We start from the raw sequence: 21,052 nt of genomic DNA, 5'->3' as shown, positions 1-21,052 counted from the left end.
TCTCTTGAGCGCCAAATATATCTCTGATCTATGAAAAAAGGCCAATGAGAAGAATTTGCATGTACCGCCCCCGGACATACAGGTATGAAGGCGGGGAAATATGTCTGTTTCATTCAGAAATATTCTTCGGAAAAAGAGTGTTTGTTAAAAGAGTGATTTTCCTCTAAAAGAGCAATACACAGCGGCGTTGAATGTACTTTTCAGGACGCATCTTTATAAAGATTCCTTTCCACCCCGTGTAGTTCCTGGATGCGGTAGAGTGCTCTCCGCTTCAGATGGCCACAGGCGCTGTCTCGTGTGTCTGGGCTGCGATCACACCGAGGCAGCATTTGAGGATGGTTCATGTTCAACGTTGTACCATGGCAATGTTGCGGTCACGGCTTTCCTGCAACCGAAGGAATGCCACTCCAGCTGCAACACCCCCCCCCCCCCTGCGTCGGTCCTTCACACCCAGGCTGAGGCCGATGCCCAGATGTCCGACATGCTTGCCCGGGCCGCCGCCAGTATGGGGCTGGACTGGAACCCTCCGTCCTCCCCACAGCTGTCACGGCTGGATGATTGGTTCCTTGGGTCTGCGTGCCGCTCACAGCCACGCCCCCCCCGCTCCCATTCTTCCTGGAGGTGCATGATGAGCTGACCACTGCATGGAGAGCACCCCTCTCCACTCGTCACAAAGCCCCTCGCTCATCCGCTCTCACTACCCTCGACGGCGGAGCGGCCCACTGGTACACGGCGATTCCCCAGGTGGATAGGCCGTTTGTGATCCACCTATGCCCCGAGAACGCCGCCACCTGGCGGGGTCGCCCTGTGCTCCCCTCCAAGGCCTGTAGGACGACGTCATCATTGGCCGCCAAAGCCTACCACCAGACAGGCCGCTTCCGCCCTGCATGCCATGGCCCTCCTGCAAGTCCACCAGGCCAAGGCACTCAAAGATCTGCACGAGGGTAAAGATCGTTTGGTAAAGAAATAATGCATGGGTAAAATGTTAAAGACACTGTTTTAACACTGTACTTTACGCTATGCAAAGGAGTTCCACACTAGGGTGAGCAACACCATGGCTACTTCAGACACCAGTGACTAGGGGCGGACTGGGAAGAAAATTCGGCCTGGGATTTTACATAGAAACTGGCCCGAAAGCCATTTTGTGGTGTGATCTGCATAACACGGTTGCCCGTGCGGCCCAATTTTGCTGCCGGCCTGCCAGGAAAAGTCCTGGTTCTCCCAATGACCAGTCCATGCCTGCCATTGGCCAATCACACTCCAGGATTGGAAAGGTGCCAAATTTCAATCTCCTCGTCATCAGAAAGGGATAAATATGTCCCCCAAGTAGGCACACACTTGTCCTGCTTTTCCATCTCGATGGGAAGGAGACAGTAGCAGACACACCACCTCCTGAGTTTTTGACCTGACGAGGAAAGAGGCTACAAGATGTAGAATAAGTTGAGGTTAAGCTTTTGCGAGCAAAACCTTTTATATTGCTATGTTGCTGCACTCTAGCTTAAAAAGGGCCCCAGCAATGAGGGACCTTATCTGACCCTTTCAGCCCCTCCAGTAGCACAGCCCAGTCCACAAAGGACCTCTGCATCGACAGACATTGCCTGTTTCACACGGCTCCTCAGTGACGCAGCTAGCCTGCAAAAGACCCTGTGAAGATTCAACTGATCCAGCTGCCCAGTCCACTCTTCAAGGACCCTCTTGGCGCAACCGAAGTGACTACTGGATTGCAACTCTGCGCCCTTTCCACTGCACGCTACCCGCATCGCCAGTGGAATATGTCTCTACTGCCAACCAACTGTGTGGAACGTAAATACAAACATACCAAACCTCTTTCAAGAGACCTTGGCATTAGTTTATAGATGCAGTGCATGTTTTTCAACAGTTACCTGGGGACAGCTTGTTACAAATAATAGGTATAAGCATCACAAATTTATCACCATTTTGCCAGAGCCATTAGGTGGTTTCCCATAAGGAGCATTCCCATACAATTCTCTCCCATTGCTACATTCAGTTCAACATCATTGCATTTATCCATTCTGTGTTCAAATAATTTATTTGTTTTATTGTTTAATTCAGTACTTTCCTTTTGGTTATTAGTTTATTATCCATTAGCAGTGCATATTCATTATTATCATTATTAAACGTTGTGGTATTTACTCTTGCATATCTATTGTTAATACATTTCCTTAATTGCATTACAAATGTGTCTTCATTGTGTTGATGATCAAAGACTCCACTAGTTGTCCAGTCTCTCACAAATCCTTCAGATAAATCAGCCGACCAACTCTCTCTTGTTTACATTAATTCAAAATTATCGAACAGCTCTTTTGGGAGGGTTCTTAAATTGTTAAGCTAGTATTCTTAGCTGGCCCCCATATTAAAAAGAGGGAGGGGTCATCTGATACACTCATAACCACACCTTAAGTGACACGTGATCACAAATCACTACGTCATCAGTGAATTGAGTACAAACCACTGCAAAATCATAACATTAGAGCCATGGTCACAGGAAAAAGATAAGAGGGTTTAAAAAAAACTTTGTGCAAGCTTGGGAAAATATGATCAAATGTATGGGTTACATTTAATTGGAGAATGTTGAACCAAAGCCTGTTTCTTCTAATCTAAAATGATATGTTCTATCTATTAACATGAACTGAGAACTTCCATTCCAACTGGTCAAAGTGATCAAAGTGGAGGTTTAAGGACACACACTGGCAGTGTGTCCTTGAGGCAGTGAAAATTAAAGAAGGATCTGGGTGCTTGAACATAGAGTGACACGCAGAGAAACTGAGTCATTCTCTTTTATTTTTTGCATCTCGCTGTGTGAATTGCAACGGTGCGTATTTCATCGGCCTGGATGAATTTCCTGTACCTCCTGAATTTGCTCTCTACCCATCAAACGAATGCTCTTGTAGCACAAAGATGCCTGTTTCATTTTAGAAAACATTTAATAAATTATTGGAATATCAAACAGACCACCTGGTTCAATAAATGATGAATAGGATGAATCAATTAATAATGCATTCTAGCAAGTCCACTAGTCTGGTTGATTGGCAGTGCTACAGAACATAAAAGGGACACATGTGACACTGTCGGTCTCAAGAGTGCAGCCACCAAAACCATGCCTATTCTCTATTTTTTACAACTTGTTTTGGGATGACTTCAAATCGAGCCTGATCTTTGAAATCGCAGGAAAAATTTGACTAAATGTCTATGTTCTATGAGGCCAGGTTAAATCAATTACCCCTGATTTCTTTGCTCAATCTAAATGGCTTGATCGTTAATAATCTGCGGACTGTCGCGGTTAAGCGCTTAACCAATTCATCATCCCTCCACCTCCACTTCCCATACTGCTTTACATATAAATTACACACCAGCAGAAAAACAAAACAAAACAAAGAACAGGACGGACAGTGCCATTTGTATTCCCTGGCCCCCTGGTTTCATTTGCAAAAACATTAAGACAGTGGAAATAAAAGCTGATGGAAAGGGAAATGAAAGAGAAGGATGGATACAGTTATAACTTCATTATATCATCACTTAACGGCAGCTCGGAGTAATTTGAAAACATGTACATTCACCTTCCCAACAACAAGATGATACATATTTCAAGAGCAGAAACAAAATAAAAAGAAACACCAAGTTAGATTCAATTATTTGCCTAGTTATTAAGTGCCTAGTACAGTATATAGAGAACAGATGAGTATACTGAGTACAACTATGACTACAATTTAGTGCTTCTCAAGAATAGGCACTTTAAAAAAAGGAAAAAATACAGTATATTTATATTCAGATAATTAAAATGCTTTACATTCCTGTAGCAGAATAGTTAATCATTGATAAGACAATACAAAAAGCGGCTTTAGAATACAATGTATTGTTTATTACCATATTATTTATCATAAGTCAATCATTGGCACACAGTTCACAGCAATCCATTACACAAGTGAATTTGTCAATCAGTTCGAGATTTATTATGAGGGCTTGTTTAAGGACCCGTCAATTTACACCTGCGTCAGACGTCTCGGGTGTGTTGCGTCATAAAAATAAAATGTTTAGGTCACTGTGTCAAGTTAAATATAGTTTAATACTCAATCTTTAAACACATCTTGAGATCCCTTAGATCGCATTTGCGCTCCTTCGAGTGTTTTGAATGCAAGAATGTAACGCATGTTTGTGTTGTTCTGCCTACTGAAGTGTTTTCTTCACTGTATAAACTGTGCATTGCTCATACAGCTGAAATTTCACTTACTGCCCTCTGGAGTAAACAGGTGGTACTACAAGCTTGCATTTCTCAGGAATCTTCCTTATTTTGGTCCGTGGGCATGCGATTAATTGTGTAAATGTTTTTAACGCGTTATTTTTTTAAAGATGAATCGCACTGAATTAACGCGTTAAGTCGACAGCCCTAGTAAAAATCCATCATTGGGACACAAAAGTGCCTTTAGTTAAAGAAAAGCTAACTTCCAAGTGATTGATCTCTTGGCTTTGTGGTTTTAAATAGTGATAACATGTTTATAAAGGGTTGTTGAATGGGGCGCTTAGGCAGTGTGGAACAATTTAAATTGGTAATGAGTTTGTGTTTTTATATAAACGACCGGTGAAGGAGGTAAACGGCCAAGCATCGCCAGAGCTTGGTGACACATCGAGGTGCTTGATCAAAGCTACGGTTAAGCGGAACGCAGTCTTTAATGCTCTTGAGGGAAGTGAAATAAACATGTTTGGACACAAGCAGATGCGGCAGGTGCATCCAGATGTCTTCATCCATCTCCGATGTGTCTTTTCAAAGATGTCTCGCACAGATGGGCCTAGCCTAATACTGGCATGTACCATACCTCAATCTTTTTTTATTTGATCAGCACGCTAGTATGCTGCCGTGTGCTGGCCAGCTCTGCATACAAATCACATTTACCATCAAAATGAAAGGGAAAAAATTGTCAAGGGTGGGTTACACTGAAGAAACTATCAAATTGACTACTCTGTAAATTAATTTGCACATCACTTTTTTTTTTAAGTGTAGTTTTTCAGGTTTTAAAGAACTGACATGAAGTTTGTTTTGAAATGATTGGTTTAATGTATTAATTTACACCTACCTTTGATATGTCATGCCTTAACAGTGAGGAAGCTCCACGCTACCCAGGGAGCCTTTTTTCATAATTTGTCATTTAATATAAATTTTGCTTTATGCAATCTATTACTGAACTGCCATTTACCTGAAATGCATGCTACATAAAAAAATAGGACTACAACACCATTTTGATATCTTTATCCTAAACATTGTGGAATGTGTTTAAGATTGCAATTATTGTTAGTGTTTAAGACTCTGTGGTCTCTAAATAATTGGACAGTAGTTTGGTCATTTTGCCACTTACATCTGATCTGCAAACGTCCTTTTCAAAAACACTGTAATTGTCCTTTCCTTTCCTTGCCTGCATTTGGGAGATTAAAAGTGTCCACTAAGCGAAATCTAGTTCAAAAATAGGGCCAGGCGCTGGATTTCCAATCCATTTGGGCCTCTGCATCAATGTCTTAAACCATTTCCCCAGTTGTTTTTGGTTGTCAGCTTGTTTGGAGTGTGTGAGCAGGTTTGAGTTGCACTGTGGCAGTAGCCAGAATTGAGGCGCTGCATGTTTAATGGCATCTAGAGGGAATGTCAATTACACATGTAAGATTGATTTGGCTTTTCTGTGCTCTCGACCGTGATCTGCCTTGATTCCTCAGTCTGTATTACACACACCTATTTCACTCTATCTATCTATCTATACTACTTGGAGGAATAGTTCAACTAAAAAATGAAAATGCTCTCATCATTTACTCACCCTGATGCCATCCCAGATGTATATGACTTTCTTTCTTATGCAGAACACAAACAAAGATTTTTAGAAGAATAACTGTGCTCTGTTGGTTCTCACAATGCAAGTGAATGGTCACCAGATCTCAGAAGGTCTGAAAAATTCACATAAAGACATCATAAATGTAATTTACATGGCTCCAGTAGTTCAATCCATGTCCTGAAAAATATTTAAAAAAAATAAAAAAAATATGATAGGTGTGGGTGAGAAACAGATAGATATTTAAGTCCTTTTTTAGTATAAATATCCACTTTTTTTCATCCCCAACCAGTAGGTGGCTGAATGTGAAAGTGAAAGTGTAGATTTACAGTGAAAAAAACCACTTAAATATTGATCTGTTTCTGTTTCTCACCCACCATCATATCGCTTCAGAAGATATGGATTTATCCACTGGAGTCTTATACTGTAGATGACTTTCATGCTGCCTTTATTATCCTTTATGACCTTCTGAGTTCTGGTCATCATTCACTTGATTGTATGGACCTACAGAGCTGAAATATTCTTCTAAAAATCATAATTTGTGTTCAGCAAAAGAAAGAAAGTCATACACATCTGGGATGCCATCAGGGTGAGTAAATGATTAGAGAATTTTCCCTTTTGGGTGAACTAAAATATTGGCATAATTTTCTCTGCATGAATATGAGATATAATCCATCATAATTGATTTGATGTCTGAGTTTTACTGAGAAGCTTAAATAATATTAGCTGTGTAATTTTTTCTTTAGGTTTAACTTTGTGTTTATGTTTGATTGTATATTTATCCATCCAATAGCAGTGAATTTATTGTTAATGTTGCTGTTTGATTAATAGGCATTTTAACGGCATATTAAAAAGCAGCAGATCTAGTACTGTAGGTTGCATCGCCACCACAAGTCCTAATGTACAGATCTAATATTTTGACACATATTGTTACACTTTTTTTTCCCCTGACAGTTCACATTCACTTAAGTCATAATCCATTAATACCTTGCTAATACAGCCATTTTGACCAAGAAGTGCATTTGACATTGAAAACAGTGATGTTTTTTCAAAGAACTCGCACAAGTGATCTCATGAGTATTTGTACAAATTTGGAATATAATTATTTTTATGTTGTATTTTAAATACGTAATCCCGTTACAAGTATTCCGTTACTCCCCAACACTGTTTGTATGTAACCCTTATGTACTGTACGTATATCTGACATACAAATACTTGAACTGTCATTTTTCACATCTTCATACTATGTTTAGGCTCTAAATCTCTCTTTACAACCCAGAACATAAAAAAGGCCCTAAAATAAAGACTACAGAAATTACACTTACACGCATTTATAAGGGTGCTTCTTCTATTTAATTAACAAAGTAAACCTAGTTTTAATGGAGTAATTGTCCATTGTCAATTATTTGAGCATTTAATTCTGAGCTTTATACAGTAAAGAATTATTCATTATCACATTTTTCTTATGAGCCAGTTTATTAGCAGGCATTAATGTGGATTAATCCCTTAACTATCATTTAGTCTGCAGTGAATCACAACACAGATGTCAATATCACTGAATTGCTTTGCTCCTCAGAGAAGACCAGAGGCAATAATCGTTGCAGGTTTCATGGTGAGAGCAATAATGACTGTGACTCAGATGTTGTAATCTTAGTAGATTAGTGCTACGCTACAAGTTTATCCATGCCATTTTTCTCCATGCAACAGTTATCACAGTCTGTCATCTCTCCCTCTCTTTCAGCACGAACATCCGTGACTGAAAAAAAAGGCAATGGATTTTTCACTCTCATTCCTGAGGGTTACAGATTGCTCAGGATTCAATTTGTGCCACAGATATACACACAGCAGTCTGTCTATGGCTGATCAGGCCTGAGATGGGTGTTTTCCCATTGCATTCTGGGATGTGGAAACCAGTGGCATGTGGTGGACTTGAAATGAGGAGGCAAAGAACGTCCACTCTTGGCATTTGTGTTTTTTGTCCAATGTAAAATCATGTTTCATTTTCATTTGTTGGGAAAACACCCTTAACCTTACAATACAAGCTCAAACATTAACACTGTAATTTTGTATTTTTACATTACCACACTACTTATTAAATCCAAGTCAAAATAAAGTATCATCAAGTTTATGCATTTTCAATAGGTCTGTTGATTTAACGTGTTAATTTAGCGTGTTGATGTCATGTCCGTACAACAGAGAAAATAAGATCAAGCTTCTGTAGTGCATGTACGGTGTGGAAGTAGCTGAAGCTGAAAGTTTGTTGTCACAACGAATGAGAAAAATTGACTGTAAAGCAGTTAATGGAAAGGAGGAGGCGAGAACCGGCCTGGTGAAATACAATAAAATAAATACAATAACAATATTTTAATGATTAACTTAAACAAAAGACAAACACACACACACATGACGGACATGTCCGTAAACGATCTCTCTCTCGTCGCACCACCTTCCGCAGTCTGCCTTTATCCCTCTCGGAGGCTTAATTAGCCTAATGAGGGACCAAATGTGTATAATCGCGACCCGACGCCACCCTCCATCCTGTCACATTGGCCATGGATCATTCAAAATGACAACCATGTCAGTTGTAAGAACAAAGTAACCCCGAACAGAGCAGAGTCTACAAGCAAAATGGGAAAGAATCAGAGTTCGTAATAAAACCCGAATCAACATCGGTTGGCTTTTCAGTGGTGGTGACAACTGGTGATCTGAAAGGATTTAAAAGCGACCCAGAGATTACTTTTTTCTTACTTAACAGGTAGGATATTTTATTGATATGGTTTATGTATACTTGTGTAATCACACACACACACACACACACACACACACACACACACGTCTGTGTTACTGTGTTACATAGTGTAGTTTTACAATAAGCAAAAATCTGGGTTAGTCAGGCATTTACAATAGAAGTCAATGGAACCAATCCTTGAACATTAAAATACCCCACTTTTCCAAAAGTATAGCCATAAGACATAAACAATATGTGTATAAACATGATTTTAGTGTGATAACCTTTTCTGTGTAAAGTTATAGCCAATTTACAACTTTGTTGCCATGACGATTTAATGTCAACAAACACTACAACCCTAAAATGTCTGTAAAAATTAAAATTCAAACAACTTTACGGCTTAAATAATACATGAATTTTAACAGCAGAATTAATGTATGTGCTTTTATAAAATTATAAGCTTCATATTTCTGCCTTCAAACCCTTGAAAAATTGGCCCCATACAAGCTGTGTCAGCAGGAGGCAGTCAGCATGCCTCAACAAACCTCAAAGGCAGCTCAGCCTCAAAATGAGATTCAATCGAACAGTACATTTTCTTGACATCTAGACGAAGCACAACAACATGCAGGGGTATCAAGACTGAATTTTCAACATTTCTAACTACATTTAACTTGATACAATGTCCTAAAAACACACCACTAATGATGCTGGAAACCATTGAGATGCTCCAAAAGCATCCATCTGATCCATATATGACGCAATTATAAATAGCGAAGATGGAATGCAAGAACGCATTCTGTAAGAACAGGATAGATTGACTGGATTAAATGGATAGCTGTGGAACGTAATTCCAATGATATTGAAATAAACCATTATTACTTCCATAGCCAGTTTTGTATTGTCTAATCAATGCTTTACTCCTCTTCCACAAAAATACAATGTATTTGAATTAGGGCCGTCAGACGAGTGTCTCACTGGTATTCAGAATCATAAACGGCACATTTTTAGGCTATATTGACTAGGGTCACTGTTGGACAGTGCTATTTTAGAAAAGAAAAAGAATGCTTTTGCTCTATTTGACCTCCCATTTCATAATATTTCTTATAATATTTTTGTATTGTCAAGTATTTTCTCATCCAAATTGACTCCCTTGCTTCCTTTAAGAGAAAAGCCCCTTTCCCATGGAAACTCCCAGGCCAGCTTTTAGTCCTTCTAGTCCTCACCCCTGTCAAACAGAATGGCTGCAGGGAATTCATGCTGGGAGGACAAGACTTCAGTGTTGTGTCTCCACACAGTGATACAGTATGTCAGTTGTTTTCTTTCTTTCTATCAGACTTTCCCTCACACTCTCTCTTGCTCTCTTTTAAGAGTTAACTCTCCTTGAGTTAATTAACATTTTGATTTTGCTGTCTTTTTTGGCACGTAGAACAGCAATGACTGTTGCATTCCCATTAATTACTGATCTGTATTAGAGAATGAAAATTATCTGATGCCTCTTGCAAAAATGCCAGTCTTTAAGACATTTTGTAAACATTCTATAACAACACATGTTTACTGTACTTGCTAATTTGGAGTGGAAATTGAAGCCATATGGGATCACATTTATGCATGTTTCATATTGAACACTAGGGTAGAATCGTGTATGTGAGTTTGGGTCTTTATGAGTCATAGAGCAAAGTGTGATCCGCTTGACTATACCATCTTATGTTACAGTGGGTCAGAGTAATAAACTTGTGTTGAACTAAAATTGAATCTAATGTCTCAGAAATATATTGCTTCTTGCCTGTATTGTGGAACAACGGATGGAGCTGGAGAGGAAATGAAGTCACACTGACCTGAGGGAATAAACTGCAAGTGTATCTTAAACACATTTCACATTTCCAATTGGCCTTTACTGCATGAATCATAAGGTGAGTCTCACAGCACCTGCCATAATGTGCCAACAGGTCATATTTTACCCCTAAATCAAAAGAAAAGAACGAGAAAAAAGACTGAACGAAATATAGTATGTATGATGAAAATTAAGGCAATCTTAGAACCCTAAGAAATTATATTTATATAGCAGATTTACATCACATTAAAGAAAAACAAACAAAAATAAATCATTGGATACATTTTTATAGTGAGTCAAATGGCATCCTGACAGATTCAACTTTCTCAGACACCATACGCCCCCTGTAGGAAACAACCAAAGTCATTAAACTAAGTTTAGTTCATATTTCCTGTCATTTCCCAATTCTTGGCTACACAAAAAGCATCAAGACTAATTTCACAGGGACATCAAGAAACAGTAGGTTGACTTTTCTTTATCTGAAATCGGTCTGTGCCTACTGTAATTGGAAAAACTTCCTCTAGTGGCCAAAGCGGTAAGTGCTGTTTAACGTATGGGCACGTGTGAACTTTCCAGGTGAAATGTCTGCGGAGGGGTGCCTAAAGCAAGTTGTGAAGTGAGTTGCTTTCAGCTATACAGGCTAACATATAGTGAAGGGGAATGCATATTTTATAAACTGTAACCCCAACTCAACCCAACCCAAACCTGAACCCAACCATCAGAAGATGCTATGCAAACACGATTACTTCATGGACTTTTGGAAACAACCGAAAGAAATGGTGGTGTGGTGGTGGTGGTGTAGTGGTCTAAACCACATAACTGGTAAACTGATAATCAGAAGGTCACTGGTTCGATCCCCACAGCCACCACCATTGTGTCCTTGAGAAAGGCACTTAACTCCAGGTTGCTCTGGGGGGATTGTCCCTGTAATAAAGGCTCTGTAAGTTGCTTTGGATAAAAGCATCTGCCAAATGCATAAATGTAAATGTAAATATACATTTGACCTTGCACTAATGGTGGGCCACTTGGAACTATAATTAGTACATTTATATTCACATCACACTTTGAGTCAAAATGTCAGCAGTAAGTCAAGAATGATATAAACATATAGAAGGCTTCCGGTTATGATGAAGGAATAGCTCAAAAGATTCAACAATGTGAGGGTAATGGGAGGAGTAGTGACAGAAATTGATTTATTATTATTTATTTTTTGGTCTGAACTTCTCCTTAAGCTACTGTAAACCATCTCTCAAGCAAAGTGAGATAGAGTATGGGAGGTGTTTTTCATCTTGAAGAAAGAAAGCAAAGATTCACTGAATACCACAGGAAGTACAGCAGACACAAGCAGAGTTTTATTTTATCTTAATATCTTAGATTATTCTTAGTTTATAAGATCCCTTGCTCGAATGACCCTGATCTCCTTACAGAAACCCCTGCTGAAGAAACCACTACTCATGGATGAATTAGTGAATTTGAGTAAGGGAACTCAAATAGGACGCAAGGCATGGTCTGCCAGATATTGTCATGCTACAGGTGGATATGGATATGCAACATGCACTGATGTGTATCTCCACCATTGATCAGTCTGTGGCCACTGCTTACCCAGTGGGCCACAATTATTTTAACACTCACTAACAGGCCGAAACTTGCCAGAAATATGTGAAAGAACCAAATAATCTCAGTAATGTCAATTTATGGAACGCTGCCATTACCATTATTTTTGATCTGTATGATAAGGGGTTTGTATGCAATCCAGAGTTGGGAAAGCTATTCTGAAAATGTATCTAAGAGATGATATACATTTGCATCAGTATTTACCTGGCACATAAACAATAAGGATCACATTCAAGGTTCAACATTAAACTTGAACAGATAAAATAACATTTAATACAACATAATTCAAATGCTTAAAACCAAGTTGAAAACATAGTGAATGAACAGCAGCATTTAACTAAATCTTTCGTTAAAATGTCTTGCATGAACTTCTGCATAGGGAATTAAATAAATCAGTGAACCAATTTTATGAATTGTGCATATTCAAGTGTGTATTCATCCATTAATAATGTGTTACCATGACCCTCACTTTAAAATAATAAGTCATTCCTTCATGTTTTTGTTGTAACACTTGACTCACTACTTATGGGTTACCAAAATTTATTTAAAAAGGCCTCCAGCAATATCAAGCCTGCTGAAGTTTATAATTTGTAATGAACAGAAGAGATATCCCAAGGAATACATGTGTTGGGGACATATAACTGTAGGCTGACTATGATACTCTAGCGCAGGGGGTTTCAAACCTTTTAATCCCAAGGACCCCCCATATATGATGATTCCATGCAGGAGACCCCCTTGCCTAAAATAAAAATGCAACTATGTATTTTCACGTGTAAATAATTTAATATAATCTAGACATATTACATATGACCTGAAGGGCAGAATTTGCTTTACAAACATGTGAATCAAACGAAAAAACACCACATTAAATGATTCAAGAACTCCTAATGGGACGGATGAGCCTGGTGGCTTCTATACAGTTTGTCAATACATGGTTCCAAAATTCTGACAGAGGAAGGCAGGGGAACTTTGTTTTTCATCTCTCCCTCATTTGTCAAATCAATCAATTGCTCTTGGGATGCTAGATCCAGATGAGTGCCAACCCCTGGTGCAAATGGAGTTCTAGCAAAGTCCAGGTGGGTGTTGTTCAAATGAGGGATGTATTGTTTAAATAGCCCTGAAGATGTGACTGGTGAGAGTGGATTATGGGCTTGATGTTGTCAGCAGTGGAGGAGATGCACTCCTGGTTAAAGAAAGGAAACATTTCTGTAACTCCCTCTTTCAGTTTGCTTTCATGCAGAGATGATCTTTTCGTTATCTTGCCCTTGCATGCTCTGATTGAGGACATTGAGATGCAGGAACTATCTGCCATATATGACAACTTCAGTATCCATGAGTCATCTTCAAAACAGTTGACAAGCTCTGACTTTTCAGCAGAGCGAAACTCTCAGCTCCTACACGCAATTTAACACAGCCCAGCGGGAAAGCCAGCGTACTTCTGAGTGGAGCAGCAAGTTCTCGTAATCAGCACCCATTTCAGTGCAGAGTAAACCGAATAGTCTGTTTCAAGGGGTGTGATTCAATATAGTTCACAGTTTTAACTACATCCCTCAGCACGAGATGCAAATCATCATCATTGTGTTTGGTGAAGCATACGGTGTGTGGCAACAGCGTAGGGGCTTTCTCTTTGATCAGAGTCACAACACAGCTGCACTTACCGGTCATAGCGGTAGCACTGTCAGTATACACTCCAACACACCGAGACCAGTCTATGGAATTGACCAACATTACTTGATTCATCATATTAAATATGTCCTGCCCTGTGGTTCTGCCTTCAAGGGGTCTACAAAAAAGAAGCTCCTCGATAAATATGTCCTGACCGAGGAAACGAATGTAGACCATAAGCTGTGCTTGATCTGCAACATTAGTTCACTGGCTGGCACTTGTTCTAAAAGCTGCAAAGCAATATTATTGGACATGTCATCTATGCATCTGCTCACTGTATTGTCTGACAAATGCTCACAATCTACTACCAATCTACTTATAATGTCTTTAGTAGCTGGTAATAATAATGCTTCACCAATTGTGTGCGAGAAATTAGCATACGCGATGTGGAGTGATACCAAACATGATGCCTTTAAACTCCTCTCATGGACTGATGCTTGCTGCCGAAAAGTACAATTCTGCCGGGCCAAACACAACTCCTGATGTTTGAAATAGTCCGTGGACTTTACTGCCTCATTGGGATGTTTCTTCTGTAGATGGTGTTTGAGCTTGGATGGATTCATGCACTTATTTGTCATTGATATTTGTCTTCATTTACATTGATTGCCCAATACTTTATGGCAGAGCTACCATTCATGTCAGGAAAAAATTTTAATTGTTGCCCTTCAGCTGTCTACCCACAAACCCAATGCACAAGATACTTCATTTTTAATGTTCTTTTTGAGCCTAATGATGGAACGCTGCTGTAAATAAAAACAAAACCGCTATAAAATACTAAACTGGTTTGCTGGTCTTAGTGGGTTTAAGCCAGTCTGACTGGTTTCCCAGCCTGGCCAATCTGGTCTGAAGCTGGTCTAGTTGGTTTTCCCACCTTATTTGCTGACAAGTGCCCAAAACTCCTTTAAAACCAGCTAAAAACCTAAATACACATTACTCCATATAGGAAGAAACGCATTTTAGAACCTCAACATTACTAATGAAGAATAATAACTAAAAATAAGCTATAAGTTATTAGCGAATTGATGGAGATAAATACGTTTCATGTAAATTAAGCACTTATATGTAATAACAACCCTGCATGAAATTTAAAAGTGGGAGTTTGAAATGACTCAGAACTAGTAATTGTGCTTCCCATTCGGTATCTTGCCTAGCGTCTTGCTGTTTAATCTTGGATAAAAGAGACAACGAAGACTGCACAATATGTTTTAAAACCATCCAATTAATTGCATTTCAGAAGTCAGTTGGTAACATAGTGTTATATGATTAGACATATTCCTCTTCCCTCTTATATGTGTTGTGCTAGGATGCCAGCAATACATTTTAGCAAGTTAGTAGCATTTGCAAGAAATGGTATCACATATGACAACTGGAGCTAGATGCATATTTTACAGGTTTCTATGGAACTTTTTTTGACCAACTTCTAACTAATTGGCTAGAAAAATGTTTGATTCTCTCCTTCTCCTTGCTGACATAAAAACATCTTGAGGCAAAATAATCTTGCCAGTGCCCTTGACCGAACTGTTAGAAAAAAAAGCTTTTAACGTGGAGACATCATTTGTTGCTTTTTATGTGGGTTTTATAGTACTTTCGCAATTATCCCTTAATTCCCACCAGAGTTAATCCATAAAGTGCATGTGTATTATTTTTAAATCAGTGAGAGTCATACAGGTGTGACACTCCAACATGATCACACAGAATATCATCATCCGAAAGTTCATGTACCCTGAAATCAACTCATACTGCCAAATTACTGACAAGCAGCATCCCCTGTCAAAATGTTTGTCATCAGTTCAACTGTTATCATAATTCCCTCCAGCGTAACTTCCGTGACTCATGCTGTGCTCCCATAGAAACAAGGAATAAATCGAGTTCATATAAACTATGGTAATCATTTTGGATCAAAATTATGTTTTTACCCCACTGACGGTTAGGTTTAGGTTTTGGGATTTTGTTAATGTAAAATATGCATTCATGTTAACTACACTGCATCATTTATAACAAAAAATACAACTTGCTTTTGGCGCCACTCTGTCGACATTTCAACCGGAAACTAAAGTTAACACATGCCCTTACATTCAACAACACTTCCAACTGTGCCCACTGTGGCCAGTGGTTCAAATTTCAGACCGATTTCAGCTGAATAACTTTTGACCAACTTTATCCGAATTCCTAGTGTGATGCATTTGAACACTACAAAAGATGTCACTGAAACTTTCTAGAAGGTTTCCCCCCTTTGTGCTAAACTTTGTGTAGCATTCCATGATTGCCATTCTGAGCTACTTTCTGAGAGTTTGTTTACATTGGAATTGAAGGGAAGGAGTGTTTTAAGAAGCAAACATTCTGTATTACAGTAAGCACACATTTACATGCTCATAGATCACAAATACAAGAACAAAAACTCTCTCACTCATTTCTCAATTGCATTTGTGCAACAAAAAATGATTACACATCAATGCATTTTTATTTATTTTTTGGTGTAAGAGATTCATACAGTATAGGAAAGAAACTCCAGGCATTCTCAATTATTCCATATAATGCAATAACCATGAATACTTAATCCAAGGCTTCTTTTTACTTTTCCCATTTTTGCATTTCCTATATGCCTTGTTGTTAACAAAAAACCCCATCTATATTGAACCTACGGAATGTACTATTCATATGCACAAAACTTGGAAAATTAAATTAAGGGATATGATAATGACAGCCATGATTCTGAGTTATGTGCCAAAATGATTGTGTTCCGCCAGCGGGACATGCTGAAACTAATTCCGCCGGGGTCTCTCTCTCTTCCCGTATCTGTCCTGAAAGTTTTCTGTGTTTGACTGTCATCTCTCATATAAAGTGGTTGTGTTAGCGAATATGGTGTTTAAATGAGAAAATGCCCCCAGATTTTTCCTCAAGGCACGAAAATATCTGCTCTGACAGGCAAGGGAAGAAAATATAATGGGGGTGAAAAATGATATAGGCCTATAGTTCTTTATAGTTGTTTTGATGTAAAATATTACACAGGAGAATTCAGAAAATACTCATTATAACTCTCTTTGCAAATCAGTAATTAGTAAATTATCACAAAGTAAGAGAGGAAAGGAAAGGGAAGGAAAGGAAGCAAATAAGTAAGGATGTAAGGAAGGAAGGAGGGAAAAGAAAGAAAGGAAAGAAGGAAAAAAATTAAGGAAGGAAGGAAAAAAGAAGGAAGAAAGAAAGACAGAAGGAAGGAAGGAAGGAGGGAAAGAAAATAGGAAGTAAAAAGAAAGGAAGGAATGAAGGATGGATGGATTGATTCTTCCCTCTTCATCTGTTTCACACAACAAATTAAATCAGGACCCGCGCGCCCCAACACCAAAATAACAGAGTCTATAGATGCGTTATATTCAAGCAAGAGACGCAGCTGCGAGTCAACATCATTCAACTGTTGGATTCCATAGTAAGGTGTCCTTTATTTGGCTAGGGTTAATGAAATGACAGACTGAGCCAGTTTTACAAATGCAAAACTGCCGTCAAGTGCCACATGAAGCAATCAATTTACCAACAATGGACATCTGTTCGTCTCTGCGGTGGCGCGCTCTGACCGCACACACACTGGACGCGCGCACGCAGCAAACACACAGCCTTTATACACACCACGCATTCAGATAGCTTTCATATCGGTGGGTGTTTTCACAAATGTAATAAAAAAAAGTGCATGTTTTATTTTTTCCACTTACGCTGCTGTTTTGACCGGACCAGTGCACCATGGCTTGGTTGTGAGCGGAATCCCCTGTCAGTGCAAAGGTGGAGCTGGTAAGTTTCAGCTCTTCCTGCCGCGATGTGGCCGCTCTCCGCTTTTCTCTGTTCCACCTCAACTCTGAGCGCGGGACTCGACGCGCAGCGCGTACGGTGCCGTTTCCAAAAGCTGGCGGCCAGCGCTCACTCTGGAGCGAGCCTGGTGACATAACGGGTCCCAGTGCGCTTCTACGCACTCGGTGCTTGAGATCCATAGGGGCTGAACCTGGCCGTTTTGGGTGTGAAACTTTGCCATTACTGCGCAATGACTCCCATTTATTATGGAGTGGCATTTTGGCACCGGCTACTTTATCGGTATTCCTTTTTTGCACAGAATGAGTGTGATTCCCACTCGCGCTCCAGTCGCGCTGCCCAGTTTCAGCACCATCAGAATTAAACAGCGCCGTTGACCCGTCTCCATTTTTGTCAGCAACTTTACCCACGGACCCTGTTGCGGAATGAACACCACCGTCCATCCTCACCAGTAATTGCCGGCCACTCCACTTATCCAGCAGCTGACATGACCTGCAAGTTATCGCTGTTTTGGTCACCGGAACCCAAGCGAGCAATAGTAGTACCACAAGCAGGGTGCAGAACGCACTGGCATTAACCCGGCAATATCTGATTCCGCTCTCCATCGCGGATACTAACAGGATACAGTCCGCCTGCTTGCCCTTTTCCTCTCGTTAGTTATTGATGGGAAGAAGAAGTCCTCGTACAAGTTGCAGCGCAGCCACAGTTGTGGGGAAAAGTGTGATTCAGCTAAGCGCTCCAAGTTGAATGATCTGATCAAATGAAGCTCTCCACAAACGGAGGGGAGGAGCTCGGGGGATCACAGAGGAGTGCAAGACCATAAAGGGACGATTCTTTCTATAGCCACAACATTCATACATATTTTATTATTATTATTACCTTTGACATTTTTTCCAACAGTGCATTTTTACCTTAAAATAAAGGACATGATGTTGTTGCATTGCTTCTCAGTGATAGGGAAAAGAAACGTCGCTGCGCCCTGAACTTTACACTTTTAAATTTATGTAACTTGAGTACATTTTATCAGGGTATCTGCAGTTAATAGCCAGAGAGATACGCATTATGTGTGTATCGATAAGGTTGAATTATACTAATAGTATTCCCTTTACAACCCCCCCACCCCCATTCTAAAAATTACCACTCGAGATTATTTTGATGTTCTCGCACGTCTCGGGACCATTCAAATTCTCCACAGCATCCTTTGGATCGATGAACGAATTGCAAATTAATCTGTTGCGCATCAATCAGTTTGTGTGTGTGTGTGTGTGTGTGTGTGTGTGTGTGTGTGTGTGTGTGTGTGTGTGTGTGTGTGTGTGTGTGTGTGTGTGTGTGTGTGTGTGTGTGTGTGTGTGTGTGTGTGTGTGCGAAAGTGCGTGCGTGCGCATGTGTGCGTAATTGCGCTTCAGGCAACAAACTTAACTCAAAGGAGCACACATAAATTCAATATAGTGATTCGCCATCACACAACACATTCCATTGATTTGAGTATTTCATATCTCATTCGATAGAGAATTAGTAGCCTACAGCATAGGAGCACAGCATCTAAAATACAAACTTTTCCTTTTGTGTTCATAAATAAATGTTAAAAAATTATTTAAAAAACAAACCTCCACGGACATGTTGAGCCAACTGCCTATCTGCATTTGTGGATTCACAGTAAAAATAAATACATAAATACAATAAAATAAGCAGAATATTTATTATGCATTCAGCTTTTATGACCTCACATTAATTGAGAGATTATATGGAATTTTTGTACTTCAATTGTAATTGTAATTCTGTTGTTACACCACAGGACCACTGAAAACGAGTTAAGAAAAAGAGTTGATTAAAAATTTTGAAAACAATTGACCAATGTCAGCACCTAAAATATACACTTTTCTATAATTTATTTATTTTTAAATAGACTACCTGTCTATATTTGTGGATTCACGGAGAAAGAAAAAGAAACCATAAAATTAAGCTGATTTTTTTTTTTTTTTTACTTTTTATAATTATTAGACATGCAGCATTCATGACCTCATACTCCTACACACACACACACACACACACACACACACACACACACACACACACACACACACACACACATGTTGTGTTTCCATGTTTTATGGGGACTTTCCATAGACATAATGGTTTTTATACTGTACAAACTTTATATTCTATCCCCTAAACCTAACCCTACCCCTAAACCTAACCCTCACAGAAAACTTTCTGCATTTTTACATTTTCAAAAAACATAATTTAGTATGATTTACAAGCTGTTTTCCTCATGGGGACTGACAAAATGTCCCCACAAGGTCAAAAATTTCGGGTTTTACTATCCTTATGGGGACATTTGGTCCCCACAAAGTGATAAATACACGCTCACACACACACACACACACACACACACACACACACACACACACACACACACACACACACACACACACACACACACACAGAGACACACACACACCAAGATGTATCTTTTTATTTCTGAATGACTAAGAAAAATATATTCATATATATGTCATTTAAATCTATGTAGTCATAAATTGGACGTTATGACACCTGCTTTTCGGCATGAGATGTGAGAGCACTTATTGTGCAAGAGGTTTTATTCATCATCTGAGAATTACTTGGGTAAATATAACATTTTACACAAAATGCTCAAAAATGACATTAAATATCTGTTCAGAAGAATTGTATGTTAAAATTGAGTGTTTATTATGGATCATTTGTGAAGGATGCATATGGATTGCATGTGTGGAGTTTGACCATGTTTGATTTCGATGGGTGTAAATTTGGAATGAATGATATCTTATTTAATGATTTATAGCCCAGAGTGGCTTCCAGTTTAGTGTATAAGTGTAATATGTTTTATATGTGAAAACATGTTTAATGAGAATGTTTAAACCGTTATACATGTCCTTAAAGTCTGGTTAAAACATGCTTTTGAGTGATTTAAGCAAGTACTTAAATGCATAAAATGCTGTGAATGATATAAGCATATGGGTAGGCTAATGCCATGTTTGTATTTTCATTTGGATATTAGCCTCTACCGTATTTCTGTTCCATATTTCATTTTCTAATTTCATTTTGATCGCTGTTTTGTAGCTGTACACATGTGGATTTGCGAACGAGTACTGTATGCTGCTGTACGGCATATGCTTGTGCATCCAGCTCTCTCTCTCCTTCTCTGTCCATCTCTGTGCCCTTCATTAAATCCACTGCCTTGTCATTCTAAAAGCACTAAAAATGACTAACAGCTAGACAGGCCTAGACTCACAGTATTAAATAGATATATTGTATTGGATTAATAGCACAATTATGGACAGGACTCCACTGCTGAGATCACACTCATCACCCTCTCTCTCCATAGCTGCTCAATAAGAAATCATGGTCCATCTTTTTATGTACCTGCTTGCACATCACAGAAATCAATGCTATTTGAATGTGATCTGCCTGACACCTACTGTAGGAAGCCTATTTGTTTAAAACAATAAGGAGCTTTGAAGGCTATATACTCTGTGTGCAACTGACATTGATACAAACTCCTGGCACATAATAGCGGTTCCAGATTTCTCAGTTTTAACATTTTATCCA

At 39.2% G+C, this 21,052-nt stretch overlaps 1 protein-coding gene across 1 annotated transcript in view; it reads right to left on the bottom strand.

Annotated features, from left to right (window-relative positions):
- Positions 1 to 18,135, bottom strand: part of LOC127651439 (VPS10 domain-containing receptor SorCS1-like) — a 225,766-nt gene extending 207,631 nt beyond the window's left edge. The window contains exon 1 of the mRNA XM_052137260.1: positions 17,371 to 18,135. Coding sequence (XP_051993220.1) covers positions 17,371 to 18,066 — 696 coding nt within the window. The 5' untranslated portion in view covers positions 18,067 to 18,135. The remainder of the gene's footprint in view (positions 1 to 17,370) is intronic.
- Between the last annotated feature and the right edge of the window lie 2,917 nt (positions 18,136 to 21,052).

The sequence above is a fragment of the Xyrauchen texanus genome, chromosome 11 (genome assembly GCF_025860055.1).
Source record: "Xyrauchen texanus isolate HMW12.3.18 chromosome 11, RBS_HiC_50CHRs, whole genome shotgun sequence".
NCBI lineage: Eukaryota > Metazoa > Chordata > Actinopteri > Cypriniformes > Catostomidae > Xyrauchen > Xyrauchen texanus.
The sequence above is the reverse complement of the archived record's forward strand: the minus strand, read 5'-3'. Positions and strand labels throughout refer to the sequence as shown.